This window comes from Rhinopithecus roxellana, chromosome 6 (assembly GCF_007565055.1).
Source record: "Rhinopithecus roxellana isolate Shanxi Qingling chromosome 6, ASM756505v1, whole genome shotgun sequence".
Classification (NCBI taxonomy): domain Eukaryota; kingdom Metazoa; phylum Chordata; class Mammalia; order Primates; family Cercopithecidae; genus Rhinopithecus; species Rhinopithecus roxellana.
In genome coordinates, this window is record NC_044554.1 from 99,214,882 (window position 1) to 99,234,862 (window position 19,981).

A 19,981-nucleotide genomic window follows, 5' to 3' on the forward strand; every position below is an offset into this window, starting at 1 on the left:
TGCAGGAAAACAAGCTCAGGCTCCCACTGATCATACATGATGGTAGAATTATTTCATGATATAGTACAATGTCATAATAAAGTGCACAATAAATAGAACGTGCTTGAATCATTCTGAACTGCGCCCCCCACCACACCGGTCCGTGGATAAACTGTCTTTCACGAAACTGGTCCCTGTTGCCAAAAATGTTGGGGACAGCTGTGTTAGATGATTTTGCCTAACTGTAGGCTAATTAACGTGGGTGTTCTGAGGACGCTTAAAATAGGTGAGGCTAAGCTATGACGTTAGGTGTATTAAACGCATTTTAGACTTAAGGTATTTACAAGTTACGATGGGTTTAGGGTGACATAATGCCATTGTAAGGAACAATCTGATAGAAAAAAAGACTACGGAAATAGGCTAAAATGTTAACAATGATCATCTTTGCTGTGGGATTATGAGTGATGATCCGCTTCCTTTAAAAAAATGTTTGAGAATTTTCTAAATTTTGTATAGTAAACATGTACTTGAAAATAACATCAGGCCAGGCGCAGTGGCTCAAGCCTGTAATCCCAGCACTTTGGGAGGCCGAGACGGGCGGATCACAAGGTCAGGAGATCGAGACCATCCTGGCTACTACGGTGAAACCCCGTCTCTACTAAAGAATCCAAAAAACTAGCCGGGCGACGAGGCGGGCGCCTGTAGTCCCAGCTACTTGGGAGGCGGAGGCAGGAGAATGGCAGTGAACCTGGGAGGCGGAGCTTGCAGTGAGCTGAGATCCGGCCACCGCACTCCAGCCTGGGCGACAGAGCCAGACTCCATCTCAAAAAAAAAAAAAAAAAAAAAAAAGAAAATAACATCATGGGCCAGGCGCATTGGCTCACACTAGTACTTCGGGAGGCCGAGGCGGAAGGATCACTTGAGGCCAGGAGTTCAAGACCAGCCTGGACAACATGATAAAACCCCGTCTCTACAAAACATACACACACACACATACAAATAGCCGGAAGTGGTGGTGCACGCTTGTAGTCCCAGGTACTCGGGAGGCTGAGCTGGAGAATTGCTTGAACCTAAGAGGCAGAGGTTGCAGTGAGCCGAGATCGCACCACTGCACTCCAGCCTGAGCAACAGTCTCAAAAATAAAAATAAAATAAAAAATCTGAAAAGGAAAATAATGTCACGTAAAAGGAAACAGCCCATAATTCCAGCTACTCGGGTGGCTGAGATGGGAAGATTGCTTGAACCCAGGAGGCAGAGGTTGTGTAGTGAGCTAAGATTGAATCTCCATACTCCAGCCTGGGTGATACAGTGAGACTTTGTCTCAAAAAATAATAATAATAATAAATAAATAAATAAAATAAAAACAGTGGACTAGTTGAGACTGCATGATAAAATGTTTTAAAAAAATTATGTATATTCATAAACATGTTTATATACATGGACACATGTATAGTGCCTGTGGTTTTTTTTTTGTTTTTTTTTTTGACAGAGTTTCACTCCTGTCAACCAGGCTGGAGTGGAGTGGTGCGATCTCGGGAGTACCCCACGGGAAGGACGGTTCTCCTTTCTGCCAGCCTTCCCACCTTTCTTCACAAGGACCCTGGGTGGGACCGGGCAGCGTGAGGTGAGTCACTTTCTCCTCTGCCACTTCTGAAGCAAATAAGACGTGCCATGTCACTGAGATTTGCGTAGCCCAGGCCCTCCCAGTGGCGGTCAGGGACTCCCCATGGTGAGTCAGAACCTCATAGCTTTAAGGAATTTTACTGGGGGCAGAAGGTGGCATGAATGTTCCAGGCTGGGCCTCCGTCCTAACTCTTCACTGTTGAAGCACTTGAAGGCCGGGTGGCGCCTGCTTTCTGCTTAGGAGCCAACAGCATCCTGACTTTACCTTTCCAGAGCGCAAATGTCCTTACTAGGCAGGCTGCAGTCTGAACACTCCAGAGGTGGTAACCCTGACCCACTCATCATCACGGGGAAGGCTCAAGAGTTCCTGCACAGCCACGATGTGTGAAGCCTGTGTGTACAGACCATGGGATAAAGGCCCTCTTCTGAGGTAGTTTTCAGTCTACACTTAAAAAATGAGGCCGGCTGCGGTGGCTCACGTCTGTAATCCCAGCACTTTAGAGGGCCGAGGCGGGCGGATCACCTGAGGTCAGGAGATCGAGACCAGCCCGGACAACATGGCGAAACCCCGTCTCTACTAAATATACAAAAATTAGCTGGGCATGGTGGCGTGTGCCTGTATTCCCAGATACTTGGGAGGCTGAGACATAAGAATCGCTTGAACTCAGGAGGTGGAGGTTGCAGTGAGCTGAGATCATGCCCCTGCCCTCTAGCCTGGGCAACAGAGGGAGACTCTGACTCAAAAAAAAAAAAAAAATTTTTTTTTCTACTAACCACATTTATTTTACAATATATCGGCATTAACTATTGTCACCAAGCTGTCTAATACATCTCTCAAACTTATTCCTCCTGTCCACTTATAAATATGTATCATTTAACCAACCTCTCCTCACTCCCTGGTAACCACCATTCTTCTTAACTTTTACGTGATCAACGTTTAGAGTCAACATGAGTGAGATCTTGTGGTATTTGTCTTTCTGTGCCTGGTTCATTTCACTTAACGTAACATCCCCCAGATGAATCCATGTTGTTGTTGCAAATGGCAGGATTTCCTTTTGTAATTCTCCATCGCATTACGCTGTGGATCTACACCACATTTTCTTCATTCACTCATCTGAAGCTGGGCGCACAGGTCACTTCCCCATCTAGGCTGCTGTGTGAATAGTGCTGTGATAAACGTGTGAGTGCAGGCATGCCTGCAACACAGCCATTTCCTTTCTTTGGATAAATACCCAGCAGTGACATTGCTGGATTGCAGCCTGCATTTGGCACTGCTATGCAGGCTGCAGGAACACCCGTTATCATGCCTGACCCTCACAATTCTGGGATGCAGGAAGGGGTGTGTCATGACACCCCCGTTTCACAGATCACCATATGTGTTACGATCTATACATAGTATTCACTCAACAGTCCGTTACCTGTTTCCTTCACATACATACTGCGAAATCCCTAGGCTTGCCTTAATAGTGAATCAGAAAAACTTTAAGGCTCTCTTAAATAGGTAAAGTCTGTATGAATGCACGCCAAACCCAGGTGACAGTCTGTGAATAATGATTTTCTCTACCCTCTTAAAGGATGCTGGATGAATATGACTGCTTTATCGGCCAGGTGCAGTGGCTCATGCCTGTAATCCCAGCACTTTGGGAGGCTGAGATGGCTGGATCGCTCGAGCTCAGGAGTTCGAGACCAGCCTAGGTAACATGGTGAAACCCCGTCTCTACTAAAAATAGAAAAATTAGCCAGGTGTGGTGATACACACCTGTGATACCAGCGACTTGGGTGGCTAAGGTGGGAAAATCGTTTGAACCCTGGAAGTGGAGGTTGTATCAATGATACCAAGATCGTATCATTGCACTCCAGCCTGGGTGACAGAGTGAGATCCTGTCTCAAAATAAAGAAAGAAAGAAAAGGCTGGGCGCGGTGGCTCAAGCCTGTAATCCCAGCACTTTGGGAGGCCGAGACGGGCGGATCACGAGGTCAGGAGATCGAGACCATCCTGGCTAACACGGGGAAACCCCGTCTCTACTAAAAAATACAAAAAACTAGCCGGGTGAGGTGGCGGGTGCCTGTAGTCCCAGCTACTCGGGAGTCTGAGGCCGGAGAATGGCGTAAACCCGGGGGGCGGAGCTTGTAGTGAGCTGAGATCCGGCCACTGCACTCCAGCCTGGGTGACAGAGCGAGACTCTGTCTCAAAAAAAAAAAAAAAATAAATAAATAAAAAAGAAAGAAAGAAAGAAAGAAAATAAAAGCAGTAGGACTGGTTGAGAGACTGTATGATAAAAAATTTAAAAAACCTGATTGCATGTTTATATACATGGACACATGCACAGTTCCTCTGTTTTGTAATTTTTTTTAATTTTTGAGATAGAGCCTCACTCTGTTGCCCAGGCTGGAGTACAGTGGCGTGACCTCGGCTCACTGCAACCTCTGCCTCCCGAGTTCAAGTGATTCTCCGACCTCAGCCTCCCGAGTAGCTGGGATTACAGGCATGCGCCACCACGTCTGGCTAATTTTTGTATTTTTAGTAGAGACGAGGTGTCACCATGTTGGCTAGTCTGGTCTTGAACTTCTGACCTCAAGTGATCCACCTGGCTCGGCCTCCCAGAGTTCTGGGATTACAGGTGTGAACCACCGTGCCCGGCTGCCTCTCTATGTGTACGTGTTTTTGGGTATAGAGTGTGTGAGCCTGTGTGTGCAGGTGATGTCTGTAAGCCCCCTCACACCCTGTCTTTATCGTTCCAGCAACTGACACCACACCTACCATGGTAAAGCAGGGCTTCCCTAAACATCAATGAAGGAGAGGAGTAAAGTTTGGCAATTCTCATTGATACTTTGCAATAGACATATCTATTACATGTCAATTACATTTCCTAGCCAGGTCTGGGGTCCACAGAACAGGCAAAGAATCTTTGGTGCTCAGAGGAATTTCTACCTGGACTTGGAACTATGAAGCCACCCCCTGTTTCCGCCCAGGCCCCAGCCTGGGGAGACACCAGGTCATGGTTGTACTATTCAGAGGGGGCCAAGACGGAAAATCCTTCAGGGCTCACCCAGGCATCAATTCTCAGGTGTGGGGCAAAATACTTGTACAGAGATGAAAAAATCCCAAGAATTCTACAAAATCCACAAGCCCTACTGGAGATAAGACACAGGCAGAAGAAAAAAAAAAAAAAAAAAAAAAAGACCATCGGTTTTTCCCTGCAAGTCTGATTTAGAGCTCTCTAAGGTTTAAGGGACAGGAGGTTCTTTATTCAAGTCCATACTCTCAAAACCATAAAAGTGGCTGCTTCTCTATTTTTAGGGAAATTAATCCAACCAGGATAATTACAGCAACTAGTACTGGAAACTGATGACTCATCAAAAAGCCAGGAAATAGAACATTTTACATTCTTAAAGGTACAGCAGACAGACTCTATTTTCAGGATGCTTAAGTTGTCCCTTTCAAATTCAATCAGGGGATGCAATATTTGTCTAAACATGATGGTCGAGACAGTTGGGTGATTCTCAGGTTTAGTCAACTGGGCTCTACCTGGCCCCAGTTCCGTGAGTCTTTCATGAGGAATTATCGTTCAGAAAGGGAAAAATCAATCTGCTAGGGTCAATACAACGAGCACTTGTGAGACTGGGAAAGGCTGAACCCCCCAGGAATGCCTGCCTTCACCTGGCTAGCCCTCACCTTCGCTGCTTGATTACGAAACTGGCACCAGAAAGGGGCTTTGAAGACCGCTGTGGTCTCAAGCAAAGAGCACTGGAATTTGAGCCTAAAGGACCAGGTCCGGGGCCTGACTCTGCGTGTTCCTGGGACTGCTTCCTCATCTATGCAATGAGCACAGTAAAAGCTGCTTTGATGACTGCAGGAAAGGGCAGACAAGATAACACTCAGGAAACCACTGTGAAATAGTCCAGCACAGCACGTAAACAAAGTATCCATCCCAGCTGCTCACGCCTGTCATCCCAGCAATTCAGGAGGCCAAGGCGGGTGGATCACTTGAGTCTAGGAGTTCGAGACCAGCCTGGCCAACATGGCAAAACCTCGTTTCTACTAAAAATACAAAAATTAGCTGGGTGTGGTGGCAGATATCTGCAATCCCAGTTACTTGGGAGGCTGAGGTAGGAGAATCGCTTGAACCCGGGAGGCAGAGGATGCAGTGAGCCAATATCGTGCCACTGCACTCCAGCCTGGGCAACAGAGCAAGACTCAGTTTCAAAAAAAAAAAAAAAAACCGAAAAACAAAAATTAGCTAGGCATGGTGGCACGAGCCTGTAATCCCAGCTACTCCAGCAGCTGAGGCAGAAGAATCACTTGAACCCGGGAGGTAGAGGTTGCAGTGAGCCATGATCACACCACTGCACTCCAGCCTGAATAACCGAGAGAGACCCTGACTCAAAATAAATAAATAAATAAATAAAAAGAAAGTATCCATCCTATCCACATTCAGCATGCAGAGAGTTGTCTTGAATTGCTGGTATCCTCCTCCCCTCCTTTAAAAAATTATTATTATTATTTTTAGAGACGGGTTCTCATTCTGTCACTCAGGCTGGAGTACAGTGATGCAATCATAGCTCACTACAGGCTGGAACTTCCAGGCTCACGTGAACTTTCCAACTCAGCCTCCCAAGTAAATGGAACTAAAGGTACAACACCACGCCCAGCTAATTTTTTGTATATTTTGGTAGAGATGGGGTCTCACTATGTTGCCCAGGCTGGTCTCAAACTCTTGGGCTCAAGTGATCCTCCCACCTCGGGCTCCCAGAGTGCTGGGATGATAGGCGTGAGCCACCGTGCCCCGCCTCCTCCCCTTTCCAAATTCTGTCCTACGTCCTCTTTTGGGACCTGGATTTCTCTATCCCTTCAAAGAGGCATAGAGGCTCCCCCACACTGAGTTAGCCACAGGAAAGTTTTCTGCTGTTTCAGAGCACGTTGTGTTTTGTGATGAAGCACTGGTTATATACACGTTATAAAGAAAATACTCTAAAATTAACCCAAGTGAAGTTCCTCGTAAATGTCTCTTTTGTAACCATACTGTGGAAGTATGTGTATATACAATGTCGTTCTTTGAAAAAAGCATATACGCTAGGAATACAACATGAGTAACCTTAAGAAATATGAATTTTACTGGCAGGAAAGGTTTGGGAGGTGCAAATTCTCCTAAGACTAAAGTGAGCTATAAAAAATGTAGTATTTCAGTGCAATTCAATATTTTCTTTCATCAAGGCTCAGTGCCTCGGCCCACGAGTGGGGAGGAATGCAAGAAGCTGACTGTGTGTATTGCAGCTGGAAGTCCTTTTCTAACCCAGATTCGGGGGGACAGGGCATAGGATCGTGGACTTCAGCAAAAATGGGAATTCCTGCACTTTTGCCCGGAACACTAGCCGCTTGGCTGGGAGGGCGACATTCCTGCTGGAGGGTGCAGTAGCAACCCCAACTCAATAACAAGTAAGTGAACAGCTGCAGGAGATGGATGCAGGAACTTGGAGCAGTGAGGGATGCCCAGGCCTCTCTCTGGGCCGGCTGCTGCTGCATGATTCCAGCTATCTGCCACCTCCATGGCCATCCATCCCAGGAAATTGTTCAGATGTTAAAATCCACACCATGTTCCTTTGCTGGACTCTCCAAGGTTAAGGCTATTAGGGTGGTAAATCTCCATTTGCTAAGAGAAGTGGGAAGATCCGTACACAGGGTGACCATCCGAGAAGGAGCTATGTTTTTAACTAAAGAAAAAAGAATGCCAGGCATAGTGGCTCATGCCTGTAATCCCAGCACTTTGGGAGGCTGAGGTGGGAGGATCACCTGAGGCCAGGAGTTTGAGACCACCCTGGGCAACACAGTGAGACCCCGACTCTAAAAAAAATTTCAAAAAAGAAAAAAAGGGCAGAAATAATTCATTTATTTAACCCAGAAATGGTTATAATCGGAAACCTTGCAATCTTCTTACACAACAACTGTTTTGGCAAAGCCCCCATGTTCCAACAAATATTAAACTGTGCTTGCCATTTGTCTAAGGAATCTTGCATTAATAAACATGAAGAAGAACACTTTTACCTCCCACTCTCAACGACAGGACAAAACAAAGACCAGCTGTATTCATCAATGGGCCCTTGTTCTGCACATAAAGGCTAATTACATTTTGCTTCAAGCCTACACATGGAAAACTTTACTGCCGTTGTCTCCGCCACAGTCAGCCCGTGCTGTCCCAGCTGACACATGGCGATGACTGCTCATGATAAACCAGGGTCTCGGAGCAGCCTCGGTGCCACAGACCTGCGGGCTTCTCCCCAACACCGGGGAGAGGGATGGGTACCCCATGACATCTCCCCACCACAGACAGGCAATGTGCACCCAGTCGGTCGTGGTGAGGTGGTGAAGGTCAATTTCCTCCAAGGCCGTTAATTTCAGAAACGCATACCACGCCCTGCTGTGAGCTTGCTGGGAATAGCTTCTATCTGTCAACAGCTTAGCCTCAGACTCTCACCATGCCAGGTGCTATACACACACATCCCATTCCTCTTCAATACCACTCAGCGGGCCGGGTGCGGTGGCTCACGCCTGTAATCCCAGCACTTTGGGAGGCTGAGGCGGGTGGATCATTAGGTCAAGAGATCAAGACCATCCTGGCTAACATGGTGAAACCCCATCTCTACTAAAAAGACAAAAATTAGCCAGATGTGGTGGTGCACACCTGTAATCCCAGCTACTTGGGAGGCTGAGGCAGGAGAATCGCTTGAACCTGAGAGGCGGAGGTTGCAATGAGCACAGATTGTGCCACTGCACTCCAGCCTGGACAACAGAGCGAGATTCCATCTCAAAACAGAACAAAATAAAAACAACAACAAACAACACCCAGTGACTTGACTCCTGGTATGCCTGCTGTACAGGTCAGAAAGGGAGGTGGACAGCTCATAGCTCATTCAGGGTAATGCAGAGTGCTGGTAGTGGACCCCCGTGAATCACTCCCAAGTCAGTCTTTCTCCAAAACCCATCTTCCTTCACGCCTCTCCAATTCCCGTCAACAAATATTTAAGAATGCCTTTTTTTTTTTTTTTTTTTGAGACAGGGTCTTGCTCTGTCACCCAGGTTGGAGTGCAGTAGTATAATCTAGGCTCTCTGTAGCCTCGACCTCCTGGGCTCAAGTGATCCTCCCACTTCAGCCCCATAAGTAGCTGGGACTACAGTTAAGAGCTACCACGCAGGGATAATTTTTGTATTTTTTGTAGAGACAGGGTTTCGCCATGTTGCCCAGGCTGGTCTCGAACTCCTGGGCTCAAGTGAAACACCCGCCTCAGCCTCCCAAAGTGCTGGGATTACAGGCGTGAGCCACCGCGCCCGGCCCTAAGAATCCCTCCTTCTGAAGAGGGAAAAGAAATCGTTTTTGAAATGCTGTAAGACCATATGTGAAAAGATTTATCCCCAAGGGGCTTATATTCATAAGCATGAATGAAAACGTGTCTGGTCTCATAAAATATGCGTAGGTTGGACTTGAAGCAGATGGACTTGAAGCAGATGGAATAGTGACAAATCTATCCTGGAAAATAAAAGGGGAGGTAAAGGCAGCAGGGGAAGTCTCCGATTGAGTCCATGGCCTCCAAAGTTAAAAGAAAGTAGCCAAGATCCAATAATCTCAGGCCATTCTCTGCATTTTTGGGGGATGACTTACTCCGGGAACTATTAGAGTACGTCGTTGGCCCTGGGCTGCCTTTGTCAGTGTCCAGACCGTTTCTAATGTGGGAAATGCCCTGCCAGGCTGCACCCATCCTGCCCCACAGGCAAATCATTCGGAACCTCTGGCGGGTCCTCCCCAAGACAGGCTTCGCCAGGCTTGCATCTTCACAAACCTCTGCAAACCCTGAATTGACTCATATTCCAATCCCGAATCCCATACCACCCTCTTTAGGAAGGCTTCCTTGACAATTCTTTCCCTGCACTCCCCTGGTGCCAGGGATGTTCTATGCCCTTCCCCAGCTCCCCTGGCTGGTGGGAGGAGAGAGGGGATCAGGTGAGGGGTCCCTGGCACTGCCCTGGGTCCCTCTCCCCTCCCCAAGGCCACGGCTCCCCTCGAGGGGGCCCTCACCTTTAGGCTCCAGCTTCCTTTCCCTCCTCTGGCTCATTCAAACCCAGGCGTGGAAACCCTACTGGTACTATGAGCCTAGGAACTGCACTTCTGCAAACAGGCCCAATGTTGACCTTTTTTTTTTTTTTTTTTTTTTTGTGATGGAGTCTTCCTCCATCGCCCAGGCTGGGGTGCAGTGGTGCTATCTCGGCTCATTGCAATCTCTGCCTCCCAAGTTCAAGTGATTCTCCTGCCTCAGTCACCTCAGTAGCTTGGGTTACAGGTGTGCACCACCATGCTCAGCTAATTTTGGTATTTTTAGTAGAGACGGGGTTTCACCATGTTGGCCAGGCTGGTCTCGAACACCTGACCTCAGGTGATCCACCTGCCTTGGCCTCCCAAAGTGCTGGGATTACAGGCATGAGCCACTGCACCCAACCAAACTCTCTTCTGACTATCCCAATGGGAGTGCCCTGCCTGCCACCTGCAGGCTCCCTGTCTGACCTGCTGATGGCCAGCGCCCGTCCCCTTGATTGCAGCACTGGGCATGCTGGATTGCAATGGCCATAGGGCCATAAAAGGCTCAGAATTTGCACGGGGCAAGGCACAGAGGAAGCCTCTGTGAACATCTGTTGAATCAATGAATCAATCTATTATCTCTGAGCCGTGCCTATCATCTAACCGAGTGAGTCTCTTTCCCTTCATGCACACCACACCCCTCGACCTGGCTCACCACTGGGGAGACAAGAATGTTTCTTACTTCAGAGGGCTAGTGGGGCGCACCCCAAGGGAGCCACTGCCCTCTCAGCTACAGTCCTGAGACAGGGCTAATTTTTACGTGAAGGGGATTAGGCCCCTGAAATGTTTTTTAAAACAAAAAAACATTTTTTTAATTTAAAATTTTTTTAGGGACAGGGTCTTGCTCTGTTGCCCAGGCTGGAGTGCAGTGGCACGATCACAGCTCACTGCAGCCTCAGCTCCTGGGTTCACATGATCCTCCCACTTCAGGCTCCCAAGTAGCTGGGACTACAGGTACACACCACCATGCCTGATGAAATACAGTAATTTTTAAAAATCAGATTTACTGAGAAAAGCAACTTACTTAGTACAAGTAAGTTGCTTAATCAGGTTCAAGCAGAAGTAATTGAGAGAAGAAAGTAGCTGATCTAGTGGTGATGTCTTACTCTTTGTAAGTTTCATACTCATGATCAGAATCCGTTCTGATCACCAGGCTGGGGAGCTGGGCTCTCGAGGTCTCAGGCTACTAAATGACCCAGAGCAAAGGGCCAAGAACCCCGTACAGCATCCTGAAAGCAACAGACCCAGCAGCACCCTCAAAGCCCAAGGTCACGTGAGATGGCGCAGAGGGATACTAAGTACCAGCACCCATACAGAGCTGAAGCCTGATGGGACAGCGGCGCCATTCAGAAGCACCCATCTTCTTGCTGATGCCCACGGAGGCACTGCCTGTGTGAGCAGAGTAGGGGGACCTTAGTTAATGGAATAGGGAAACCCAAGAGACATGGCAGTAAGCACGCATGTGTGTTTCCGTGGAAGATGGGAAGAGCCTTCCAGAACAGGAAAACAGGGTTCAAACTCTAGCCTGGCATTGCTCCCCTGGAATTTGGTAGAGGAGGCCATGGCTAGGAGCAATTTCTGCCATTTCTTCATCTTTTCATGATTTATGTCGATTATTATTTCTTCCTTGCTGGTGTTCTGCACGAAAGATGGGCTGGTAAAAAGTATACTTGTAGTGGACACCTCTAATTTCCTTTGGACAAGAGCTGGGTGGGAACTTGGCCTTTTGTGACTCTGCCTGCCCGAATCTGTGTCTATCCGTATATCCACACATAGCGTTGCAAGGTATGACATGAACCCATATGCCTGCATGGGAATGGGCTTATTCTGGGGCAGGTGTTCCTAAAGGGCCCTGGAAGAAATGAAGAACTATGGCCCAAGGAAGAAGAGATGTGATTTATCCAGACCCAACTCCACACAAAAAATGTCCCATGTGTCACATCTTGTATAAACTAACTCACATCTTGTATAAACTAACTCTCAAATTTTCATGGCAGAAGGCATAGCAGTGACCAGGCTTTACAGTAAATGACAGAAGTTTGTTGGAAGGGTTACCCAATGAGTGTTAGAATGTGCATTGAACCGACGCAAGTAACTCATGGGAAAGACACTGTGTCCCTGCAGCAGCACAGAGGTCAAGAACCTTCTTGATCCAGCCCTACACAAGCAAAATCAAGTGAGAAATGTGTGCCGATAAGGGAGGCCAAGCGGACAGACTTACTTTGCAGTAGTTTCTTCATCATATTTGGTTTTCAGGTCAAATAATTCTGTTCGAGTTTTTTCCAGGGCTGAAAGGCAAAGAATATAAAACCATGATGTAAGATACTATTTAAATGAAATTTTAAAAAAATGCATATACAAGTAATCTATTCCCATTTCAAAAGAGCAAAGATTTCTGTGAAGAGTCAGGTGCGTGGAAAAATAAAGATTAGAAAAACACAAAAGAGGTCAAGATGATGAAAATATAAAAAATGGAATAGGAAATCCCCTTTCATTTCCGCCTCATCGAATCCCAAGCACCTACAAAGACAGAACCAATGTTAATAGTTTCCTCCCTCCCTCCCTTCTTCTCTCCCTTCCTTTCTTCTTTCCCATTCTCCCTTCCTTCTTTCTTTCTTTCCCTTCCATTTTTAAGAGACAAGTTTTCTCACTCTGTCACTCAGGCTGGAGTACAATGGCACAATCACAGCTTACTGCATCCTTGAACTCCTGGGCTCAAGCCGTCCTCTTGCCTCAGCCTCCCAAGTAACTGGGACTACAGGTGCAAGGCACTATGCTTGGCTAATATTTTAAAACACTGTTGTAGAGACAGGGTTTTGCTATGTTGCCCAGGCTGGTCTGGAATTCCTGGCCTGAAGTGATCCTCCCACCTTGGCCTCCCAAAGTGCTGCGATTACTGGGATTACAGGTGTGAGCCACTGCACCTGGATGATTTAATCTTTTAAGGTGTATTTTATTATTTCTGGCTGGGTGAGGTGGCTCACATTTTGGGAGGCTGAGACTGGCGGATCACCTGAGGTCAGGAGTTTGATACCAGCCTGGCCAACATGGCAAAACTCTGTCTCTACTAAAAATACAAAAATCTGCCAAGCACGGTGGCGCGTAGCCTGTAATTCTGGCTACTCAGAAGGATAAGGTAGGAGAATTGCTTGAACCCTGGAGACGGAGGTTGCAGTGAGCCGAGATCACGTCACTGCACTCCAGGCCTGGGTGACAGACCAAGACTCGTTTCAAAAAAGTGTAACAAAATAAAAGAAAGTGTATTTTACATTTAAAAAAATTTCCATACATAATTGCATGTATATATGTGTGTGTATATATCTTTTTTTAAATTTTCTACCCCCATAAATGGGATGGTATGAATATTTCTTGAGACTAGTCTTTTTCCCTGGGCAGTATGGTATGGAAATCCTTCCACCTGCGGATGCGGGCAGTGGCAATAACCTTCAGTTCTCTCATCAGGATACCTGGAAGTGAAGCTGCTGGCTGAATAGCTTGGGCACTGGAGTTTTACATAAATGCCACCCAGCTGGCCTCCCAAGAAGCTTCTTCCATGCCCATCCATTCCTTAAGTGCCATTTCACCCTCACCAACACTGGGTGTTTCAATAATTTTTGACAGTCTTTGTCAGGCCAGAGTTGCTATATTTTTTTTCAAAGGCCAGGTGCAGTAGCTCACACCTGTAATCCCAGTATTTTGGGATGCTGAGGTGGGAGGATGGCTGGAGGCCAGAACTTCAAGACCAGCCTGGGCAGCACAGTGAGAGTCCATGTCCATAAAATAAACACTGAAAAAAAAAATTAGCCATGTGTGGTGGTGCGTGCCTGCAGTCTCAGCTACTTGGGAGGCTGAGGCAGGAGGATCACTTCAGCCCAGATTTTGAGGCTGCATTGAACTATGATTATATCACTGCTCTCCAACCTGAGCAACAGAGTGAGACCATGTCTCTAAAATGAAATAAAAAATTAGGCCGGGTGCGGTGGCTCACGCCTGTAATCCTAGCACTTTGGGAGGCCAAGGCAGGTGGATCACCTGAGGTCAGGAGTTCGAGACCAGCCTGGCCAACATGGCAAAACCCTGTAAAAATACAAAAATTAGCCGGGCGTGGTGGCGTGTGCCTGTAATCACAGCTACTCAGGAGGCTGACGCAGGAGAATCACTTGAACCTGGGGGGGCAGAACTTGCAGTGAGATGAGATCGCGCCACTGCACTCCAGCCTGGGTGACAGAGCGGGACTCCATCTCAAAAATAAATAAATAAATAATTAAAAAATTCTGACAGTCTGACAGGCAAAACAGTCTTTCACTAATTGAATCTGCATCTCCCTGACTAAAAAAACTTTGCATTTTTTCATATGTGTAGCTTCCATTTGCATTTCTTCTGTGAACTGACTGTTCCTATCCTTTGCTTATTGTTCAATTGGACTGTTTCTCTCGTTTAACGGATTGACTGGCAGCCTTTACATTTTTTAATTATCTGTTTGTCAAACTGGTTGTGATTATTTTCTCCCACTCTCGTCATTTGTGTTTTAAGTTGAATCATGACTTCTGACGTCTGTCCACGTTTCTGCTCAGTTCTGGGTCATCAAAAAAATAAATAAAAATTTTAAAATACATTTAAATGAAATACATGGTGATGCTTCTCTTTCAGAAATAAAAAAGAGAGGCTGGGCGTGGTGGCTCACTTGAGCTCAGGAGATCGAGACCGGACTGGCCAATATGGTGAAACCTCACCTCCACTAAAAATACAAAAATTAGGCGGGTGTGGTGGTGGGCACCTGTTAATTCCAGCTACTGGGGAGGCTGAGGTGGGAGGATTGCTTGAGCCCACGGAGGTAAAGGTTGCAGTGACTGGAGATCACGACACTGTGCACCAGCCTGGGTGGTAGAGCAAGACCCTGTCTCAAAAGAACAAAAACAAAAACAAAACAAAACAAAACAGAAATAAAAGAGAGAGGGCTGGGTGCGGTGGCTCATGCCTGTAATCCCAGCACTTTGGGAGGCTGAGGTGGGCGGATCACGAGGTCAGGAGATCGAGACCATCCTGGCTAACATGGTGAAATCCCGTCTCCACTAAAAACACAAAAAATTAGCTGGGCGTGGTGGTGGACGCCTGTAGTCCCAGCTACTCGGGCAGCTGAGGCAGGAGAATGGCGTGAACCTGGGAGGCGGAGCTTGCAGTGAGCCAAGATCGCCACTGCACTCCAGCCTGGGCGACAGAGCAAGACTCTGTCTCAAAAAAAAAAAAAAAAAAAAAAAAAGAGAGAGACAGAGAGAGAGAAAGAAGTTTAAAGATACTGTAAAAACTTGAGCATAACCTTTTTTGGTGGCTTTTAAATTTTAAAGGTCTGAAATTACTGTTCTCCTTAACTTCACTTAGGGTAGAAGTGAGTTTTTTTTTTTTTTCTATTATTGTTCCAAATGAAATGTCAGTCCTTGACAGTTTGGTGATTTAGACGTGTTTGTTGGAAAAAGAGCAGGAAGCAAGGATGGCGTGTGGAAGGGATGAAAATGGAATTGAGATCCTCCCACCTCTACATTAACAACTCAAAGTCAGTGAGGAAGGAGGCGCAGCAGCTGGCGGGCGTGCTGCGGAATTCTTCAGCGTGGGCTCACGGCAGCTCCCACGGCCCCCAAGAGCAACAGGTATCTGCGGGGACCAGGGCAGTCAGGGAGCCGACCCAACTCTCCCCGGGGTCCTCCCCACATCCACGGTACTAGGAAGGAGAGTATCAAACCTGTTTGTAGGCTCTGAACCTTATGCTCAGCTTCCTCCAGCTTTGAGGTGGTGGACATCTGTGTCTCCTGCAGTTTTCTGCAAAGAAGAGGATGCAGCCAAATTGGTCATCTCCTTTACCAACTGAAATGCACGTGTGCCTTTGGGCTGAGCTCAGCTCCCTCCCTGCGCTCAGCTGGCAGCAGGCGCGCCACGGGGTATCGCCAGCGACGACACGTGTGCCATGGGCCCTGCTCCCGCAGCTTCCACACTCCAACTTTGTAACTGCGTGTCACATCATGGGAAGTGTGCAACCCGTGGGGCTTGACGGGTGGTAACTGGCGTAGAAGGTTATCCTAAATGTAATTTGTTCTTGCAATGCCAGATTTTAAAAAGAAGAAAAAGAAAAATCATCATCACGCACTCATTGTTTTCTGAAGTTAACCCAAGAAGAATGATCCATTTACATTCTGCTGACACAATGAAGGAGTTTGTTGGAATAAAGGATGCACTAAATAGATGTGGCAGCTGTTTCGTCTCTGTTATAATGGAATGCAAACGCAACTGCAATACCTAATGGGGACATTGTGAATGCTTGCAATGGCATTCCACAGATTCACATTTCCCAGGATCTCTAAGTGACTTCCCTGGTCAATAAATAGCATTCCTTCCTCTTAATCTGCAAAAAAAAAAAAAAAAAAAAAAAAAAACAAAAAAAACAAAAAAACAAAAAAACACAAAAAAACAAAAACCTCCAAAAATAAGTTTACTTTTATGTCATATGAATATAACATATGCTCTCATAATAATAAACTGGGAATACAGAAAAGTAGAAATGACACAGTTTACAAAGTTGCCCCAATTCCCATCACGTCTAGAAAAGCACTGCTAATATTTTCATGTATTTCAATTATGGACACTCAGGGATGTAATCAAATATGACAAGAGCATGGAAAATGGAAGATTCTTACTATCCTTGGCTCATTTCCGCTCCTCAGATAGAGTTCGTTTGTATCTTTCTAAAATGTTTCTGCATGTACAGAAATACGACATCATATGTAACAGGCTAAAGTGTAATATGAACAAATATGTAACATACTATAGCATAATATGAACTAATATGCAGCATATGATATGTAACAGGCGATAGTGTAATATAAACAAACACATAACACACTACAGCATAATAGAAATTAATGTGTAACAACAATGTACTACGAACCAACATGTAACAAGCTATAGTGTAATATGAACTAATATGTAACATGCTACAGTGTAACATAAACTAATCATAACACGTTATAGGGTAATATGAACTAATACGTAACACACTAGAGCGTAATATGAACTAATGTGTAACACACTAAAGCATAATGTGAACTAACACGTAACAAACTAGTGTAATACAAACTAATATGTAACATGCTATAGTGTAATATGAATACGTAATGTACTATAGTGATATGTGAACTAATGTAATATACTATAGTGTAACATGAACTAATATGTAACACGCTATAGCATAATGTGAATTAATATGTAACATACTATAGGGCAATATAAATTAATATGTCACATAGTATAGCAAAATATGAATGAATGTAATATACTAAAGCATAGTATGATCTAATATGTAGCATACTATAGAGTAATAATGAAGCAATGTAATATACTGGCTAGTGAAACAGAAGGTTTTTTTTGTTTTTGTTTTTGTTTTCTTGAGACAGAGTCTCGCTCTGTTGCCCAGGCTGGAGTGCAGTGGCGCCATCTCGGCTCACTGCAAGCTCCGCCTCCTGGGTTCACGCCATTCTCCTGCCTCAGCCTCCCGAGTAGCTAGGACTACAGGTGCCTGCCACCACGCCCGGCTAATTTTTTTTTTTATTTTTTAGTAGAGATGGGGTTTCACTGTGTTAGCCAGGATGGTCTCGATCTCCTGACCTCGTGATCCACCCGCCTCGGCCTCCCAAAGTAATCCCATGCCTGGGATTACAGGCATGAGCCACCGCACCTGGCCAGAAGTATTTAATATACTACAGTGTAATATAATCTCCCTGCCCTGTTCTTTTAATACAAAGGTGATCACAACACACATCACATTCTGGGGTCCCTTATTCGCTTCTCTCCGTATTTTAGAAATGTTCTATTTCCAGCAAACATAGTTCTTCCTCATTCTTATTAAATAATTAACTTAATCAAGCCTCTATGGACACTCAGATTGTTTCTAGGGTTCTTTCTACTGAACATTCCCTCAGTGATTATTGTGGAGATATTGTTGCATAATTTTGAGAGTGAATCTGTTGGATGAAATGCTAACAGAGGAATTACAATGGCTAAAGGGTATCTGCAATTTTTTTTTTTTTTTGGAGACAGGGTCTTGTTCTGTCACCCAGGCTGGAGTGCAGTGGCGTGATCTCGGCTCACTGCAATGTCTGCTCCTGAGTTCAAGCAATTCTCACCTCAGCCTCCCAAGAAGCTGGGATTACAGGTGTGTACCACGCCTGGCTGCTTTTCATATTTTTAGTAGAGATGGGGTTTCACCATATTGGCCAGGTTGGTCTCAAACTCCTGGCCTCAAGTGATGCGCCTGCCTTAGCCTCCCAAAGTGCTGAAATTGCAGGCATGAGCCACCTTGCCTGGCCACTTTTCTTGTTTTGATAGATATTGAAAAACTTCCCAACAAAAAACTTTCACCAATTTAAACTCCCACCAACAATATGTAAGTGTGTTTTCATATACTCTGCCAACGCAAGATAAAATCAAATTTAAATTTTTACTGCTGAGTAAAGCTATGTTATTTCTCTTTGTATGAAATGCCTACTTATCTCCTTTGCCTATTTCTGTAGAGTGGATTTTGTTCTTATTAATTTTGAAGACCTCTTTGTATATAATGAAAATTAGCCTTTTTGTCTTACATGGTACAAATATTTCTTCCCAGTTTGTTATGTTTTTAAAATATCATTTGTTTTTAAGAATCTGTTTAAAGTTTTAGATAGTCATATTAATAAAAACAAATATGTACCCCAGTTTTCTTCCAGTATGTTTGTGATAATAAAAAATTATAATATTTAAATCCTAGATCCATCAACAATTTTTTGGTATAAAGAATGAAGTCTGTAATCCCAGCACTTTGGAAGCTAAGACGGGCAGGTCAGTTGTGGTCAGGAGTTCAAGATCAGCCTGGTCAACATGGTGAAATCCTGTCTCTACTAAAAATACAAAAATTAGCTGGGCGTGATGCTGGGCACCTGTAACCCCAGCTATTTGGGAGGCTGAGGCAGTAGAATTGCTTGAACCCAGGAGGTGGAGGTTGCAGTGAGCTGAGATCATGTTACTGCATTGCAGCCTAGGTGACAGAGTGAGACTTTGTCTCGAAACACACACACACACAATGAATGAAGTAAATTCTAGCTTCAGCCCTTCCCTCTAAGAATCAGTTATTGTGTATTTTAATATAGCTAATCCCTTTACCTAATTTGAAAAGCCAAGAGCTGGGCACGGTGACTTACGTCTGTAATCCTAGCACTTCGGGAGGTTAGGCGGGCGGATAACCTGAGGTCAGGAGTTCGAAACCAGCCTGAGCAACATGGTAAAACCCTGTCTCTACTAAAAAAGTAGCCAGGCTTGGTGGCACACGCCTGTAATCCCAGCTACTCAGGAGGCTGAAGCAGGAAAATCACTTCAGCCTGGAGTGCAGGGTTGCAGTGAGCTGAGATTGCGTGACTGCACTCCAGCCTGGGTGACAGAGCAAGACTCCATCTCAAAAAAAAGAAAAGTCAACTTAATACTATTTCATTCCCATATGTGTTTATTTCCATATTGTAGTAATGCATGACTTTGCTGTAGGAAGACATACAATCATACTGTACTGTATATAATTTTGTATGATGTATGCTTTGACTTCATATTATACTAGATATGTTTCTCATGTTACTATGAATTCTCCGTAACTATTATTAATATTTTAATGGTGACATAACATCCCAGTTAGGGATGGTCCTTCTTTTTACTAACCCATTTGTCCACGGCAGGGCCCTGAAATTGCCTGCATTTTCCCCCTTGATCACTCACTGGTGAAGAGTGCTTTCCTAAGAGGCATTTACTTAAGACCAAGTCTGTATCAATGGGGTCAAAGGTCTGCCCGTCTGTCCGAGCCTTGACTCTGTGATGCGCACTCCTTTCCTGGAGTCTGTGCCCTGCCGCGCTCCCCCAGGGAAGATGGACGCAGCCTCCACCTGCAGAGTTGGGCGTGGCCCCAAGGGCTCCAGGTGGCCATGACAGAGCAGACAGGAAGGCCAGGGCTGCAGAGGTGGGCAGGCGCCAGTCTGGAGTTGCAAAGTCCCACCTCTGGCCCTGATTAGCTGCAAAAGCTGTAGGAGGTACCTCACCCACGACCTGTTTCTCCCTCTATGAAATGAGATGATCTACATTGCAGATCCATCCTGGGCAATTAGTGAGAGAATACACTGAGAGCCTCCGGCCAAGTTCTGATGCAGGGAGGGCCCTGGGTGGGCGGGAGCTGGCAGTTCTCTTTTGTTTTC

At 45.6% G+C, this 19,981-nt stretch overlaps 1 protein-coding gene across 6 annotated transcripts in view; it reads right to left on the bottom strand.

Annotated features, from left to right (window-relative positions):
* The window catches only part of CUX1 (cut like homeobox 1), a 470,900-nt gene that overhangs the window by 154,048 nt on the left and 296,871 nt on the right, over positions 1-19,981 (bottom strand). For all 6 annotated transcript variants that reach the window (XM_030932800.1, XM_030932799.1, XM_030932798.1 and 3 more), the window contains exons 7-8: positions 15,466-15,542; positions 11,950-12,016 (exon numbers count right to left, since the gene is read on the bottom strand). In XM_030932800.1, the coding sequence (XP_030788660.1) occupies positions 11,950-12,016; positions 15,466-15,542 (144 nt within the window). The remainder of the gene's footprint in view (positions 1-11,949; positions 12,017-15,465; positions 15,543-19,981) is intronic.